Source organism: Microcaecilia unicolor, chromosome 2 (genome assembly GCF_901765095.1).
Source record: "Microcaecilia unicolor chromosome 2, aMicUni1.1, whole genome shotgun sequence".
Classification (NCBI taxonomy): Eukaryota; Metazoa; Chordata; class Amphibia; order Gymnophiona; family Siphonopidae; genus Microcaecilia; species Microcaecilia unicolor.
Window position 1 is genome coordinate 388,862,076 of NC_044032.1, and position 18,208 is coordinate 388,880,283.

At 41.9% G+C, this 18,208-nt stretch overlaps 1 protein-coding gene across 1 annotated transcript in view; it reads left to right on the forward strand.

Annotated features, from left to right (window-relative positions):
- Nucleotides 1-18,208, forward strand: part of CCDC158 (coiled-coil domain containing 158) — a 1,152,460-nt gene that overhangs the window by 799,005 nt on the left and 335,247 nt on the right. Inside the window, exon 21 of the mRNA XM_030192135.1 lies at nucleotides 5,765-5,965. Within this exon, the coding sequence (XP_030047995.1) occupies nucleotides 5,765-5,965 (201 nt within the window). The remainder of the gene's footprint in view (nucleotides 1-5,764; nucleotides 5,966-18,208) is intronic.

The window sequence follows — 18,208 nt, forward strand, 5'->3', positions numbered from 1 at the left end:
TAAGGTAATCAGCTGAAATATAACTTGGTGTGTAATGTTTGTAAATACAAAAATGATACAATAGCAGAGATTTAATCCACGTTATGACATTATTTCAGCGTTTTCAATGCACATATATACATACTATTAATTAATAAATACCATAATAGACAATTTAATATATATTCAATTATGCTTTTGAATTATTTCACCAAACAAAGTTTTTCAATTCAATTACCATATTCACGTCTTCTTTTCATTTTATTTCACCATCAGCTTATCCTTTTTCTTCTCTTTTTCATTCTTCAATTATTCACTATTTCTATTTTTTTTGCAGTATTTAGATGCTCGTTTTTCAAAATATATACATCTCATATATATTATTTTGAAGAGAGGAGGTAAGTTCTTTATATGGTCGATTTAAAAATAAAAATAAAATCAATAAATGAATAATAGAAATTTCAATTAATACACAGACATCTTAGTACATTTAGATCCCATCACAAACTACATTAATCACTGTTTATTTGAAATTCCCCATTTTTAGTTCATCTTAATTAGGTTCATTCCCTGCTACATACAAGTATTGTTCCATATTTCAGCCCTTTAAGATGTTTGTGACTATAATGCAAGGAAAGATTTATATATATTTTCTTATCTTTTATTTCTTTATTATTTTATTTATCTTTATGACACACACATACTAGAGATACTTGTTCCCTGTTATTCATTTACTTCATTATCATTTTTTAATCATTTTTTCATCATTTTTTCACCATTTCATATATTTAGACCAGAGAAATTTGTTTCCTGTTAATTTCCTTGGAGAATATACTCTAAACTACATCATTCAAGGTATCCTACAATCTTTTTACTCATTTTAAAATATTTTATTATATTCATGACACATTTTTGTAATAAAATTTATTTTGGAAGTATATCATTTTCAATTAAATGAATTTTTTATTCACACTTATACATTGTTCATTTTTATTCACACTTATACATTGTTTATTTGTACAATTAGACATAATTTAAGCATTAATTAAAACACATAATGTTTAATTATACAATTTCAATTGTAATTTTATTCCATTTTATTGTGCCACGACATTTCATACAATATGTTTATTTGATCAACTAGAAACATTTCATACAATCATGTATTGTTCAAAATACTAACCATGTGGTTTTATAATATAAGTTTCACGACAATATATTTTTTATAATAATATTGTACAATTTATAATAATTTTTTTAACTTCATATATATATTTGATCATGTTATTATTTTAACGAGTTAAAGATAATTCACAAGTTTGTACAATCCATGCTATCATTTTAGACAATGTTAGTTCATTATATTTATGTTCATCAAATATTTGTCAAATCAATATATACTTTTTAATATATTTTATTGTTTAATTTAGGTTATAAAGACCCCTGAAGCAGGCCATTGTGCCGAAACACGGCCGTGTCGGGTCGCTGTTATGTACACATAATTTTTTAAGTGAATAAATATAAAACAGTTGGTATCCTCATCCATTCTCCTCACTTTTTTGTTTCATCGCTTAGACGATTACCTCACAGTTAATGAGTGAGACCTTACCGCTAAGTCAATCGCTGGTGGTAAGGTCTCACTTGTTAACCGTGCGGTATTCGTCTATGTGCGTAGAATGATGATTACCGCCTGGTTTCTGCCATACGCTGTAAAATAAAAATTATTTTCCAGATCACGTAGTGGACGCACATAAAAAACAAAATTACCGTCCGGGCCACCCGGTAGCCATGCGGTAACTACGAATTGACACCTATGCGGCTTAGTAAAAGGGCCCCTAAATGTGCATTTGAGAATATGTAACTGATATGCCTTCATGTATTTCAAATACATTGTATATTCATGTGATATAGATCTACTTTGTTTCTAGACTTATTGTTCATTCTCATTGTCACAGGTATATAATGTATATATATATATATATATATATATATATATATATATATTTAGACGCATCATTTCTTGCTAGTATCTATTGTATGATTGACAATTTGTGGTTCAACATTTTTACCAGTCATTTGATTATTCTTTTATACATATTTATATTTGATGCTAGTCCTCATTTATATCATTATACAGACACACTGTCACAACTGTCACTAGTTCCTTGATCGTGAGCCCTTGAGCCCAGGCCGTAAACAGGAAGGGAATCTAGGGAAGGCCTGGGGGGGGACTGAACCACAACTAATACAATTAACAGACCACAGGGTACTCACCCAGGACTCCAGGCTCCCGAGAAGAGGTGCAGAACCCCTCAAAGGATAGGGAACTACAGGACACGATCGGCCTACACCAACAGGCTAGGCAGCACCCAGCTACCGGATACGGAGCCACAGGAACCGGCTGGCCACCACAGGTACTACATGGTTGTCACAGGGACACAGATACCAGAACAGCTTCACCAGTCTTCACCTTCACTTAGCCACTGTCCCCCAGGAGTTGAGCCTCTGGGTTCAAGTGGCCGGCAGGACTTAGGGTTAACAAAAGCAGGAGTAGTATCAGGCAAAGCTGAACCAGACTGACAGGTAAGGCAGACCAGGCAGAACCCAGCCCTGCCGGGAAAAGAGTCCTGAGCTACAGGAGTACTAGCCAGAACACAGACTTCTAAGCACAGATAACCCACACACAGCAGACACAGAGACCGAGGGGTTAACACAGCACACTAACCCCAGGACAAGAGGTGAAACCACATCAAACAGAACTAAAACAAATAACTAAAGCAAACAAGTTAACACATCACAGAAGACACACACTAACCTCAACCAGAGAACACAGCCCAGCTGCAGGGGGAAGCCAATTAACCCCACGCTGAGACAAACACATACAACGGAACACAGAATAAATGCTGACAAGCCAGCACTTAAGAACACCATGAGGGAGGGAGGGAACAGATTCCTCCCGCACACAGAGCAAGCTCTCAGGGAAAAAGATAGATAAGAAGCTCCAGCAGGAAAGTCCTAAACGTTAAAGCAGCGCGTATATGAAACTGCAGGTAAAAATAGCTCCTGGCTACTGACGTCAGTAACTGCAGACTTCAGCTACCACCCAGCTGACCAATAGCAAGCAAGTCCCACCTAGCTACCCTAGCAGAGAGATCCCTAGCTCCTCCCTAGCCCTAGCAGAGTGGGTACCAGCCTCTCCTCAGCCTGCTTAGCAAAAACATAGCAGAAACATAACACACACCTTTATTTTTTACCTTTTTAATTGATTTAATTTTATTGTGGATTATTTTAAATTGTTGACAATTCATGAGTTAATAAGTTTTAATACGAGTCATTGATTTGCATTTGATATACATGCATATTTTATATTAGTCATCTTTTATATGGTTTTATTATGCTGTATTTTATGTCCATTTGTATTTTCATTGTATTGCTTTGTAGTTGTAGACTCCTGATGTAGGCCCTGTCTCCGAAACATATCCATGTCGAATCAGATCGAAAAACTGTTAATAAAGATTTCCTGCTTTTCTTGTCCACCCTGCTCTTTTTCTTTGTTTATTTTTAAACAATGGCCATGCCTGATTTAGTCCTAACCTTTGCAGCAGAGCCTTTCAGCATTTTTTAACCATTTTCCTAATTTTATCATAGATACCCTTGCAAAAGTTAAATGCTGCTACAGTAGATTTCCTTAGTAGCTGCACTCCAGTTATTAAGTCAAATTTGACCATGTTATGATCACTGTTTCCCAATGGACCCAGCACCATTACCTCTTGTACTAAGACCTGCATTCCTCTAAGGACTAGATCTAAAATAGCTCCCCCTCTTGTTGGTTACTGGACTAGTTGCTCCAAGAAACAATCATTTATTACATCTAGGAATTTTACCTCCCTAGCACTCCCTGATGTGACATTTAACGAGTCAATATTGGGGTCATTGAAATTGTCCATAATACTGTTGCCGAATTTGCTAGCTTTTCTCATTTCTGTTAACATGTCTTCATCCATTATCGGATTGTTATGGCCTGGCTGATGGTAGTGTAGCCCTACACAAACTCAGGTATACATATAAAGTATTGCATACCATGTAAAATGAGTTTATCTTGTTGTACAGACTGGATGAACTATACAGGTCTTTATCTGTTGTCATTTACTATGTTACTATTCCTTTCCTTCACACATGGAATTTCTATCCACAAGGATTCCACGTTGCTGTCTGTTTCATGCAGAATTTTTATTTTGTTTGACTCAATTCCCTCTTTAACATACAGCGCAACCACCCCCCCTCCAATTTGATCCACCCTATCGTTGCGATATAATTTGTACCATGGTAACACAATGTCCCACTGATTATCCTCCTTCCACCAGGTTTCTGAGACACCTATTATATCTACCTCTTCATTTAGTGATATACTCTCTTATCTTGTTTTTTAGTCTTCTAGCATTTGTATAAAGACTGAGATTTCCTGTGACTATCAGCTCTGCTTTACACTGCTAGCCTATGAAACTGATCTACACTGCTAGCCTATGAAACTGTAATAAAGACATTAAGGGGCCCTTTTACTAAGCCACAGTAAAAAAAAAAAAAAAACAGCCTGCACTAGTGTGGGCACATGGAATTGGCGCACGTTGGGCCATTTTTTACTTTGGTGGGTAAAAACGCCTTTTTAACTGGAGCAGTAAATGGCCGTGTACTAATATTAAAAGTAATGTGTGGTTATTTAGGGGTCCTTTTACTAAGGTGTGCTGAAAATGGCCTGCGCTAGTATGGGTGTGGGTTATGGGCGCGTGCGATCCATTTTTCGGCGCGCCTGTAAAAAAAGCCTTTTTTATTTTTGCCAAAAATGGACGTAAGGCAAAATTAAAATTGGCGTGCGTCCATTTCGGGTCTGAGATTTTACTGCCAGCCATTGACTTAGTGGTAAGGTTTCTCACGTTAACTGGGCGGTAATGACCTAAGCGCATAGAATGCCAATTGAAGCGCATAGCTGAAGCGGGTCAGAAAATAAAAATTATTTTTGGGCATGTGTAGTGGACACGCATCAATAATGAAATTACCGCCCAGGCCACGCAGTAGCCGGGCAGTAACTCCAAATTGGCATGTGTTGGGCGTACGTAGGTGCCTACACAACTTAGTAAAAAGGCCCCTTACTGCCTGAGCCCTTACCACCACCTATTTACTTGGCGATAAGGGCTCATGTGCTACTTGTGCAGTAATCAGGCAGTGCGTGGCAATGTGGCCGTGCTGCTGATTACTGCCGGGAACGCCCTCCTCCCGTGGTAGAAAATGGAAAATTATTTTCTACTGTAGGAAATGGTGCACGCCTACTTTGGAATTACAGCCAGATGCCCATGCTACCCCAGCGGTAGTGTCGATTTGGTGCTCACTACCCACACGGTAGCCCTACCACCGCTTAGTTAAAGGACCCCTAAATGCTAAACAATCAAAAACAACCCCTATTCTTTAAACTGCCTTTGCTAAATAAGCAAAGCAACTTAAAAATAAAGACACAGAGATTACCTATTTAACTCTGTCTACCTTTCCTCAAGTTTAAAAGTAATTTCCTAGCAAAAAAACTTAACTTCTGTCCTGCTCTAGAAGTCCTGTCACAGCACCTTTTCTGGACAATGCAATATTGTACTAATTTAAAAGTTTCCTAGGTATCATAATTTTACATTCCAATAAATAAATACTTTTCCTGGCTTGTGCATTTTTCATTGTAGATACACTGTTCCACTTAAATAGCATTTTTGATAGACATATAACCATTTACATTTGTTTCTTTCAGAAATCTGTAACTCTAGAAAAGAATGAATCCCTACAGAAAGTTGCATGCCTTACTACCAAGCTACATTCAACAAAAGACGAGCTCTCCAAAACCAATGATGAGCTCACTTGTAGGAAGAAGAAGTTGGAAAAAGCAGAGAAAACCATTGCTGATTTGACATCTCTTATGGAAGAAATGAGAACTAGTGCAGCAGACAGAGAGGTATACAGAAGAGACATTCAGGGACATAATAGAGTGATTTTTGTAATCCTTCAGAGAATTTACATCATCTGAAAGGAAAATATTACCTTGGAGTAGCAGGAAGTGTTCCCTTCCTGGCCCCTATCTTTTTCCTATGCCTCCTTCCCACTGGTTCTGTGATCAACTATTGCTAAGTGAAATTGATCATCTTTTTTTTTTTTTTTTTTAATTTCACTGTGGGTCCAGACTTCCTGTTTGCAGACAGTGACTTGATGAGTTTGGATGTTGGGCCTAGGGGAACACTTCTGGTCCAGAGGGACAACCTGTGTCTTTCTATTCTATCAGCTCCCTGCTGAAGCCAGTGCTTGCCTCTCAATTCCTTTTCATATAGCTAATAGTTTAACATAAGAAATACATTGGTGGGCTTCTTAATCCTTATCTTTTTTATTACCAAGTTGACTTTAGGTGCTCATTTGACATAGGCTTACTACGTGCTTTGAAAATCAACCTCCACAGACCTTTAGTGATATTAGTCCCTGTCACTGATGGATGAATAAAAGAAATAGAGGCATTCTTTCAAAGTTGATTGTTGATGTACAAAGTTACGTGGAGGGGCATTTTCAATATGGCGTCTAAGTCTGGTTTTAGATGTATTTTATGAAAATGGCCATAAATCAAAGCACATAATCAAAAAAAATTTATAGACATTTTTGCACATTCCAAAATACGGAAAATGGATGTATAGAAGTGGGACATCCAACAAATAGCATAAAAACCATCTTATTTTGGTCCAAGGTCATAGAACATCCAACATGGAAATGGCCCTGCATGCATTGTAAGACATCCGCAGTCACGGCAGAACGTCCTCGCCAAGTGCAAGGCATCCATATAATGCTCTGCATGTGGAAGTATGTTCATCCCCAAAGCAAAATGGCTCTGAGGTGGAAGCTTGGCTGAAAGAGAGCTACTAGTCCGCCTCTGCCTAAGGCACAAAAGGTGCCTCCTCAAAGTGCATCACCACCTACCCCCCCGGGAACGTGTCCATAAGGGCCTGGACCTTTATAAGAGACACCCTGGCAAGGTAAGTGTTCAGCAATAGCAGCCCTCGTACCAGCACTGGACATGGGCACTGAGGTCCACCTCCTGTTGCAGCACATGTAAAAGCTCCCTCACCTATCCCAGCTCAATAAAGAGTAATCAGGGATATATACATATGTGCACATCCACATCCATAAATATAATCAATGTTCCAGAAAGTATGGGTGCCACCCCTTCAAGCACCTATGTAGAGTAGCCATGAAGGACTCTCCTCCCCCCTTCCCTGACTTGCTCACACCTCCCTGAATGAACACCAGCTGCCACTCACTGTCCATTGCCACATCCCTGTGCACATGCTACACAAAAAGGCACTCTCAGTCCACATGTCTACCTCTTCTCACATATCACCCATGCTTATGTAATGCCGCCCCCCCCCCCCCCATTGCACAGTTTGGCTTCCAAAGGAATCATGTCCATCAAGGCAAGAAGGGCAGTCCCCTGACCCCTGTTGTCTAAGCGTCTGTCTTGCAGGTGTTTTGGCATACAGCGAGAGATTTAATCCTTTAGACATTGGTACCAGCACATCCGGCATGAGAACCCGAACGTGAGCCAGCGTATGTGGCGCCACATCATGGCCCAATGTAAGTATCACAAACGCAGCACCCTTATAACATCTCTGTCCCAGATCAAGGCCTGAAGTTGCAGCTACCCTCCCTCGGGTGTGTTTGCAAACCCCACATGTGTTATCCCTAACTCCCCACCTATGAAATGACATGGAAAGGAATGAGGGAAGGAGGAACCCCTTGCTCGCAATCCAACAACCACCAAAAACTCACATTAAAACCTCTACAGCAGGGGACATAAAAAATATTACCACCTAAGTTCAGCATTATTTTCCTATTGCCCCTTCTCAGAACTACGTCCCCTATTGTAGTGGATCTGGGTAGCTAACTTCCCAATCTCCCTTTCTAAGGTGGATATTGTTTCCTGATATTCCTTCCTGAAGTCCTGGTATTTGCATGTAGTGTATATGATAGCATAAATTGTAGGTCAGTGAAAGAAATTGCCCTCCCCCCCCCCCCAAAAAAAAACAATAAATAAAAACCCATCACCACCAGTGGCCACAATGGGAATCAAACTTTGGATACAGGTACCATAGTCACAACCAAACTCCAAACATGCTGCTGAGAAATGACTGGGCCCTGCCAACACATCCTGTGTGTCTCTTGGTCCACCATCCTCCAGGGTTCCCTTGTATGTCATCTCATGGATCTCATACCCCAGGTATATCCCCCAGGGATCACCACTGACCACACCTCTCCCCATCCTTGGGTCATGACAGGCAGTTGCAGCACTATGGAAGCCATGTAGGATGTGCTGATCTAAACGGTAAACCTTTTACACATATAGGGCATCAACAGGCCTAGCAGTGCCTGCAGCATCAGGAGGCTCCAGACCACCAGGAGGCCCTGGAACAGCTGTAAGCCCCTGAACAGCTTGGGGCCCCAGACCAGCAGGAAGCCCCGGACCACCAGGAGGCCTTCAATCAGCAGGAAGCCCCGGACCACTAGGAGGTCCCCAACCAGCAGGAGGCCATTTTAGACCCAGGGGAATGGGAGATGCCCATAGGGCAGAATGACCCCTGGGAGGACATGCCCCCTCTTGAGGGGGAAGAAGAAGAGGAGAGCAGCAGCACCCACCACCACTACCACCAGTGGACAATACTGCGGCCCTACTGCACCTCCTGCAGCAAGTGGTTATGATGCAAAATCACTTGCTGCAGGAGGTGGCTGCACTGAGGACACATAGATGGGGGCACAGATGTTGCTCCTGCTTTGGTCCTCCAAATGATGGCACAGCAGAGGAACAACCCTCAATGAGAGACACCTCCCTCCCCCTGTTTGTACCTGTGTGTTTGAAAATATAATAGTTTTATATGTTTTTGCATACCTGGGTCTGTGTCTCTATTTTGTGCATAATGTATTGATGGGCTGACCTGCCAGGCTGACTGCATTAGTGCTGTTAAATGTACTATGCAACCCATGAGAAATGGAGACTGCATAAAAGTAAGGTTTAATAGCACCACTGAAGAGAAGGAGGATTGTGCAAAGGGCCATCTGATTGCATAAGCATAGCTGCTCACACTTAATTTCTAGTGTCCCACCAATCCATCATGCTTTTGATCTGAATTAGGCCACCTTGTGGTAATATCAGCTGGTTTTTGGCTGTTAATAGCTGATACCAGTTGAAGCAAGGTGTCCCACCACAGCAACAGATACTGGAGCTCTTAAGCACCCCTCCAAAGGGGGGAGGGGGTTGGGAAAACATGCCTGCAGTCTTCAATCCATTCATGCACCTCATGGCTGTAGTCCATGTGGGATTGTGGGCTTTCTGTCCCTGACCATAAAGCCCACACCCTTTGAACACAAAGCTGCCTAAACAACAGGTATGTTGTCTCGTGCTAGCAATGTGCCAGGTACAAACCTGCATAGGCAGTGCCTAGATTATTGTGTGCTCTCTGTTCAGCTGGCTACCTTACCCACAACCAACATGACTGAGGGCCAGGAAAGTCCTGCAAACAGTTGGGTTATATTTTCACATTGAGAATATGTCAGCAATGGCATAAATTGGTGAGGAAGAAAGAGAAAACAACGATGTACAACTATGGGAGATACTGACAGTAGTCAGGAGTTAATTAAACCATTAGATACATGTATATTTTATCTCAATTGCTAAACAATCAGGTACTGAACAGCAGAAAAGGTTCCCTGCAGCAGGGCACAGGCTAGGGGAATTATGTAGGCACCAGGCTGGAGCCACCTGCAGGGGATTTAGAGCAGGAACTGTGACTAGATTCCCTCCCCCTCACATGACTTATAGGCTTGAGCCTTTGAGAGGCACCCACCCCAATGTACTTCTGTTTTTGTGTTGATGTTATCAGACTGCACTAGATGTTGGTTTCACTTGGAACAACGTACTTTGGATACTTTATCCTATTTACATTTGGTGGAATATCATTGTGACCCCTGAGGTAGGTGCTTTATCATTTATTTATTTATTTGTTACATTTGTATCCCACATTTTCCCACCTATTTGCAGGCTCAATGTGGCTTACATAGTACCGTATCGGTGTTCGCCAATTCCAGTATGAACAAATACAAGGTGATATTGTGGTAAAATAAGGCTCATGTGTGATAGACACATTAGGGTATCTTAGAGAGGAAGAGTTAGGATATGTTCGATACTATCTTAGGTTTCGTTGTGTTAGCAGGTATTCAGGCTTTTGTGTTGGGTCTGTGGGGTATGCCTTTTTGAACAAGTTTGTTTTTAATGATTTCCAGAAATTTAGGTGGTCATATGTTGTTTTTACGGCTTTTGGCAGTGCGTTCCATAGTTGTGCGCTTAAAGAGGAAAAGCTGGATGCATAAATTGATTTGTATTTGAGTCCTTTATAGCTTGGGTAGTGGAGATTTAGGTATGTTCGTGCTGATCTTGTTGTATTTCTGGTTGGCCGAAACACGGACAGTGTCGGGTTCTACTTTACCAATATTGAATAAAGTATCTCTGAAGAACCAGTTCCTGTGGTGGAGTGTCCATTACCCATCCATTACTCCTATTTGGTTGGTTTTCCTACGTGGAGGCTGTTTCCTGCTTGGTTGTTGCTCTTGATATTATTTTAATATCATGTAAATTTAATTTGCTGTCTGCTGTATTTTAATATAATAATCTTTGTATAGTTTGTTGAGCAAAGAAATAATTTTATTGTTTTGTCTTTTTACTTTGTATGTGGTTTGTTCCCCACTTAGACTATTATAGATATAGTGGGTTATAAATATTATTTATTTTTATTATTTATGCATATGAATGCTGCAAAAGAATGGCAGGTTGGTTATTGTTACACTTCCTCCCCTTTTGTTGTGCAGGTGATGACACAGATTCAGAGACTGAAGCTGGCCCTAGTGGCCACCAGCCCCAGCTCACTGAAGGGCAGGTTGAGGAGCCTGCATCCGTACAGGAAACCTTGGAGGACACCATCCAGGGCCAGTCACATGTGAAGGAAACACATGATGCAGCAGGAGAGGACTTCCCTCAACCCCCATCTCCCCAAGCTTTTGCTGATATTGGCACTGAGGATGAAGAGGCAGAAGGGGAGGCACACCATCAATACAGGCCATCGAACCAGAGGGGGCAGCTGCTATGCCTTGATATACAACTGCTTGACCGTAATGTGCAGCTGGAAGAATATTGGCAGTAGAAATTAGAGCTGCTACGGGAAGGGGTACAGGCCCAAAGAGAAGTTGTCCAGTAGCTCACACAGCTGGAGCATAGCATTGAGGGGCTATGTGAAGACATTCAAGCTCACACTAAAGCCCTAATGCAACAAGAGATGACACAGCAGCCCCCAGCTGCCACAGCTACTACCACTGTGGCCAGCAGGCAACCGTCTTCTTCCACCAGTGGTGGTAGTGCACAGCAACCAGCTGCAAAGCACAGGAGGATGGGATCCTCAGCCCCCCTCCCCCAGCCACTGGTCCACCAGCTCGCAGGCCATTATCAGTCACCACACTAGCTCCCATTCGAGGTCATGTGCCCAGATTGCAGGGCAACACCCAGCCAACAAGATGGTCAAACTTCCAGAGGATAGCCAAGGCAGCAGGCTGTCTTGTTGAGACTGAGGAGAGTGGGAGCTCATCAGGGAAGGACTGAACAGAGTTCCCCAGCAGCAACAACAACTAGACTGCCACCAGCTGCTCAGGAACAGGGTGGGAGGGGTAGGAGGCAACGGGGCCAGGGCTGGGGGAGGGGGAGGGTAAAGTAGGCCATAGTTTCTCTGACGGGACATACTGGGGGGTGGGGGAGTGTGGGTGAGGTAGGAGTGTGAGGGTTGAAGGGAGGGGAATATGCACAGAGCGGGTGCTGGTGGTGGGAGGGTGTTGTGGTGGTGTATAACTGGTGTGTCATTGAAATAAATGTTTATCACTTACTGTCATTAAAAACTGCTCTCAATGAGTCTTTGCCTGGCTCAGACCCCCAGCTGATGGGCACTTTGCTCTTCTCTGTGGCTGGGAGGTGGAGGGGGTTCCTCATACTTTTGATCTGGGGCCTGCTGCTCTGGTTGCTGTGGATCTTCTGGGAGGGCCTGTCCTCCACACAGGGCCAGATTATGTAGCATGCAGCAGGCCATAAAGATCTTGGCAACCTTTTGGGAGTTGTACAGGAGCTCCCCTCCAGAATGATCAGTTGCATAAAGGTGAGCTCTATGATGTCACACGTGGCCCAATGTCTGCTGTTGTAGTCCTCCTCCACCCCTGTTTGTGGGTGCAATATAGCGGTCATGAGCCAGGTTCACTGTGGGTAGCCTCTGTAACCTTTGGGGAGAAGCAGAATGAGAAATACGATGTGAAGGAAAATATTAAGGATTGCTTTTCAGTCTTGCTTTGACCGATAATACATTTTTTAAATCTTCTGTCTTTGACCAAAAGTGACTTTCCTTGTATATCTCAAAGAACAGGCTGGAATGTAAAGCACATCTCAAGAACAATGTATGAGATAAGGCACATCTCAAGAACAATGTATAAGATAAAGCACATCTCAAGAACAAGTTGGAATGTCTCTGAAGCCAGCTTGTGCAGGAGGGAGGCGGGGGTATGCTTGAGGTTTGGGAGATAAGCCACCTGGCCTGTGGTTTTTTTTATCTGAACTGAGAGCGTGTGACTGAATCATCATGTACGTTCCTGGATAAGTTTTAGCTTAATAAAAAGGGGGCTTATTGCAGCAGAGCTTTGAGGCTCATCTGTGGATGGACGCATTGTGCAGAAAAGACTTGTTCCTGGTCATATGGGCTTTCACTGCAATGGGCCTCCCAGCTGATGAGATAAGGGCCTGAATGATATCATTCCTGACCAGTGATATATATATCTTAATTTACTTTCCTATAGCCTTCCTTTAGTAATGTACTCGATTAGTGTGTGTATTTCTTAATCATTGTGTAGTTGGAACAATAATGACTTATACACTCTCCAATTAAAGTGCAAATAAAGAGTTTTATTTACCCAATACAAATCTAAAAGAATCTGTAGTATTTTATTTTCTAAGCAGTCTATGGTGATTAAAGTGAGCAGGCTGCAATACACAAGGTGGTGCTGTGAGCAGGATTTGTAGAGGGGAATGGAACTTAAGGAAAAAAAAAAAAGGAAAGAATAAAGAGGAGAGTGTTGTTGAAATTCCAGGATGGGATGCAGTACCATATGATATAATAGCCACTGAGTGGTCAAAATGTGCAGGCTTGTTTGAGGAGTGGGACTCCTGTTTAAAGGGTCAGAGCCCTTAGATGTAGTTAGATGTATGCAAAAAATTAAGATAGAATGGGGAAAAGAACAATACTCTGTTGGGCGGCGTGGTTGGATTCTGTTAACCACCTATCGGAAAATCCATCAGAACCGTGATGAACAGCATGTAATGCTTAACTGTCAATATAAATTGTTAGCTGATAAGCTGGATACATATCAGACCATTGCAGAGTGTGCCGCAGTACTAGTGGCACAATATAAATACAAAAAGCGGAAAGGGAAAGTTAACAAAAAGAAAGTACATTTATGTATTGCTAAAGCAGGGCTGGGCTGTCCTTTGACCCTGATTATTGGGATGGGGACATTTAGGATACCTCAACCTCACAGTCAAGTAAGGATCCCAAAGATTTCACATCCCCTCCAAAAAGTTGTAGGAGAAAAAAAGCGCACCCGATAGAACGGAGGCGCATGATACAAGATGCCCAGGGAGTGTATCAAAGAAAGGATCTAGTGGAAGATTACACCCAAAATGAAGTTGCTGATTTTATAGAGAGATTTCAACAGAGATGGGGGGGGAAGCTTTGCTTGCCTGGGTTGTGCATATTTATGAGTTGGGGGCATCTGATATTAAGTTGGATATAATGGTTTGTAAGAAATGTATTACATTGAGTAAGGAACCCTATGTGCAGGCAGCTTTTCGGGATTTTCAGGGACCCCCCCCCCCCCCAGTAGATGGGAGACCCTATAATAATAATACCACTATGTTAGAATTAGTAGTAGAAGGGTATAATCGCAAGTATCCTAGGCATATCCCAGGCATATTGGCCTGGGAATGAGCATCCCTGGTATACTTTACGGGATAGTGTGCAAAGAATAAAAGAGGAAGGGATGAAAACATCAATCTTTGTAAGGCAGGCAGATACTTTTTCTCAGATAGCATTGTCTGTCAGTGTCTGAAATAAATTGATTAAGACTGCTCCTCCTGCATATAAGCAGGTAATCATGACCTTGTTAATTAATGAAACAGGGAACCCCATTTGGGACATAATGGAAAAAGTGCAGCAGTTAGGAGACCTTGGGGAGTGGGGCCCAAAAATATCTGAACGGGGACAGAAGGGGGGGGGGGAGGAAGGTGACGGGACTAATCGAGCCTCCAGAAAAGAAATGTTTATTGCCTCGTTGAAGGATGGGGTAGCTTGAGAAAAATTGGATGGTATCCCCATATCCGAAATGTGCCAGATGTATAAAAAGCGGGGATTAAATGGGGGCAAGGTAGTACGCAGTCAGCGAGCTCAGGTAAATATCAACAGATCAGTTCCTCCTCCCCCTGAGGTCGGAACCCCTAGTACTAGAGTTAGTGCTAGCGCGCCCCCACAAGAGGAAGAGGAATGGCAGGGGTATGAGGATTTGTATCCCTGGAAAGAAGTGCAGCATCTTAAAAAAGCAGGAAAATATGATTGACAGAATGGCCAGGCTTCCACCCACTTAGCATGTTTACATTTGCGGCCCCATGTAAATATAGAAATTTGTTGGAAAAATAGGTCCTGTCAAAAAGTGCATGCTCTAGTGGATACTGGAGCTGAGGCCACTTTATTATATAGGAATCCACGTAAATTTAAGGGTCAGAGAGTTGTCATTACTGGGTTGGGGGGAAAACAAATTGAAGGTGTACAGACCTGGGTGGAATTAAAAATTGTAAATTTACCTAAAAGGGAATACAAAGTGATGATTGTACCTGTACCTGAGTATATTTATTTATTTATTTCATTTATACCCCACATTTTCCCACCTATTTGCAGGCTCAATGTGACTTACAAAGTATCGTAAAGGCGTGTGCCATTATGGTTGATAGCAAATACAAGACTTTGTTGTGGTCACATGAGGTAGAAGTATATCAGGTGTCATGGGGTTGAGGGGGAAGAGGAAGTAAATTGTCCAGTACGATCTTTGATTATGCTGTGTTGCTGGGTGTGGGGGTTTATGTTGGATCAGTGGGATAAGCGTTTTTGAAGAGGTGGGTTTTTAATGATTTCCTGAAGTTTAGGTGGTCATGTATTGTTTTCACTACAAACGGGAGTCCATTCCATAGTCGTGCGCTTATGTAGGAGAAGCTAGATGTGTGAATTGTTTTGTATTTTAGCCCTTTACAGTTTGAGTAATGTAGGTTTAGGTATGATCGTGCTGATCTGAGTCTGTTTCTAGTTGGTAGATCAATGAGGTCCATCATGTATCCTGGGACTATGCCGTGAATGATTTTGTGGACTAAAGTGCAGATTTTGAAGATGATCCGTTCTTTGATTGGGAGCCAGTGCAGCTTTTCTCGAAGGGGTTTGGCGCTTTCGAATCATGTTTTACCATATATCAGTCTGGCTGTTGTATTTTGGGCGGTCTGGAGTTTTTTTGCGAGTTGTTTTTTGCATCCCACATAGATTCCGTTGCAGTAATCTGCATGGCTTAGGACCATTGATTGTATTAGTTTACGAAAGGTATTCCTCGGGAAGAAAGGTTTTATTCGTTTGAGTTTCCACATTGAGTAAAACATTTTCTTTATTACGGTTTTTACTTGGCTCTCGAGAGTGAGGTTGCGGTTGATAGTTACTCCGAGTATTTTTAGGCTATCTGAAATAGGGAGTGTGTGTCCTGGGGTGTGTAAGGCTGCAGGTTTGAAGTTATTATGTTGAGATGAGAGGATAAGGCAGTGAGTTTTTTCAGTGTTCAGTTTCAGTTGAGTTTGCCCAGGAGTTCAGGCCATCGTTCATTTCATTGGTTATTTCAGTCAGATCATGTCTGAAGGGAATGTAGATTGTGACATCTGCATAGATGAATGGGTTAAGGCCTCGTTTGGATAAGGACTTTGCCAATGGGATCATCATCATGTTGAAGAGTATTGGTGATGATGGTGATCATTGGGGTACTCCACAGGCTGCTTTCCACGGTGGTGATATGTTTGAATTTGATTTTACTTGGTATGTTCTGGTGGTTAGAAAGCCCTTGATCCAATTGTGTACGTTTCCAATAATCCCAAAGTGGTCGAGGAGTCTTAGTAGTATATTATGGTTAACCATGTCAAATGCGCTCGACATGTCGAATTGAAGGAGGAGTATGCTTTTACCTATGGCTATTTCCTGTTTGAATTTGGCCAGGAGAGTGACTAGGACAGTTTTGGTACTATGGTGGGAGCGGAATCTTGATTGTGAGTCATGTAGTATTGAGTGCTTGTCCAGGTAGTCCATAAGCTGTTTGGTCACCAAACTCTCCAGCAATTTTACTACTAGAGGGATGGACGCAACTGGGCGGTAGTTTGTGAGGTCGTTTGTCATTTTCTTAGTGCCTTTTGGTATTGGGGTAAGTAATATGTTACCATATTCCTCGGGGAAGAGACCTTGTTGTAGCATGAAATTTAGGTGGAGTGTGAGGTCTTCTATGAATCGGCTTGGGGCAAATTTGAGTAGATGACTGGGATGTGTGTCCAGTTTGCAGTGGGTGTTGGCGAATCTGTGAGTCGCTTGTGTACCTGATTCAATGGTGAGTAGATTGAATGTAGACCAGATGCAGTCGGCTGGGTATCCACCCGGGATTAGGTCTAGATCATCAAAGAAGTTTTCAATGTCAGTGTTGTGTTGAAGAGTGCTGCGTAGTTTTGTTATTTTGTCCTTGAAGTAGGCAGCCAGTTCATGTGCGGATGGGATGTCTGTGTTGGATGTAGTGACCGGGGTGGTGTCCAGTAATTTATTTACGAGTTACGAGTTGAAATAGTTTCTTAAGATCTGTGTAATCCGGTCCAAGTTTAGTCTTATAGTAGGACCTTTTGGTTTGTCTAATTGCATATTTGTATTTTCTGTGTATTTGTTGCCATGCATTGAGTGTGTTTTCGATTTTTGTTTTTTTCCATGCTCGTTCAAGTTTTCTGGATTGTGTTTTGAGTTTTTTTAGTTCATCATTGAACCATGTACCGAGTTTTGTTTTTTTGATATTCTAGTTTTTAAGGGTGCTATTTTGTTTAGTACGCTTCTGCATCTAGCCTCCCAGTGGTTGAGGTAGTGTATGGAGTCAGTTCGTGTTGTCCATTCATTGTCATATATCTGTTGCCAGAATATTTGTGGATCTATTTGCCCTCTCGTAGTATAAGTTGTCTGTTCTAATGTACGATTTGAGTCCTTCTTTCGCCAATTTAAGGATAGGTTCAGTTTGTAATGATCGGTCCAAGGTACTTCTGACCATTTGATATCTGTTAATGATAGGTTTTGATCTGTGGACAGTTTGTGTGATAAAAGGTCCAGTGTGTGACCTTTGGTGTGGGTAGCTTGCATGTGAGGCCATGCGAGATCCCAAGACTGTAGGAAGTCTTTGCTTTCGCTTTCTGAGTTGGGATCTTCTAGGTGAAGGTTTATGTCACCTAGTATTAGTGTATTGGAGTTGTTTACGCAAGTGTTTGAGATAAAATCCGTGAAGATAGGCTGGCTTTCGTGCCACTTACCAGGCGATCTATAAAACAGGACACAGGTCAGTTGATCAATCAGGGATTTGTTTTGGATTCTGAATGAAGCAAATTTCTAGTTGGGGTGTTATGGACTCGGCGATGGTTTTGGTAATGAATTGTTCTCGGTAGATTAACGCGATGCCTCCACCTCTCTTTTCCAGTCTGGTTTCCAGTGAGTGATTTTGTAACCTGGGGGGCATAGTTCGAGGATTATAGGGTCCTTTTGATTGTGGATTCATGTTTCGCTGATGAAGATAAGGTCGAGGTTTTCTGATTTAATCCAGTCTGATATTGTTGTTTTTTTGTTAACTACGGGCCTAGTATTAATGTAACCCACTTGGATATTTTGGTATTGGGTTGTTAGGTTAGGTGGTGTGTGGATTCTTGTAAGTTGTCGTTCGTTGCATGGTGTCTGTTTGTTGTGATATTTACTTCCATTGCTTTGGTGGTGACCAT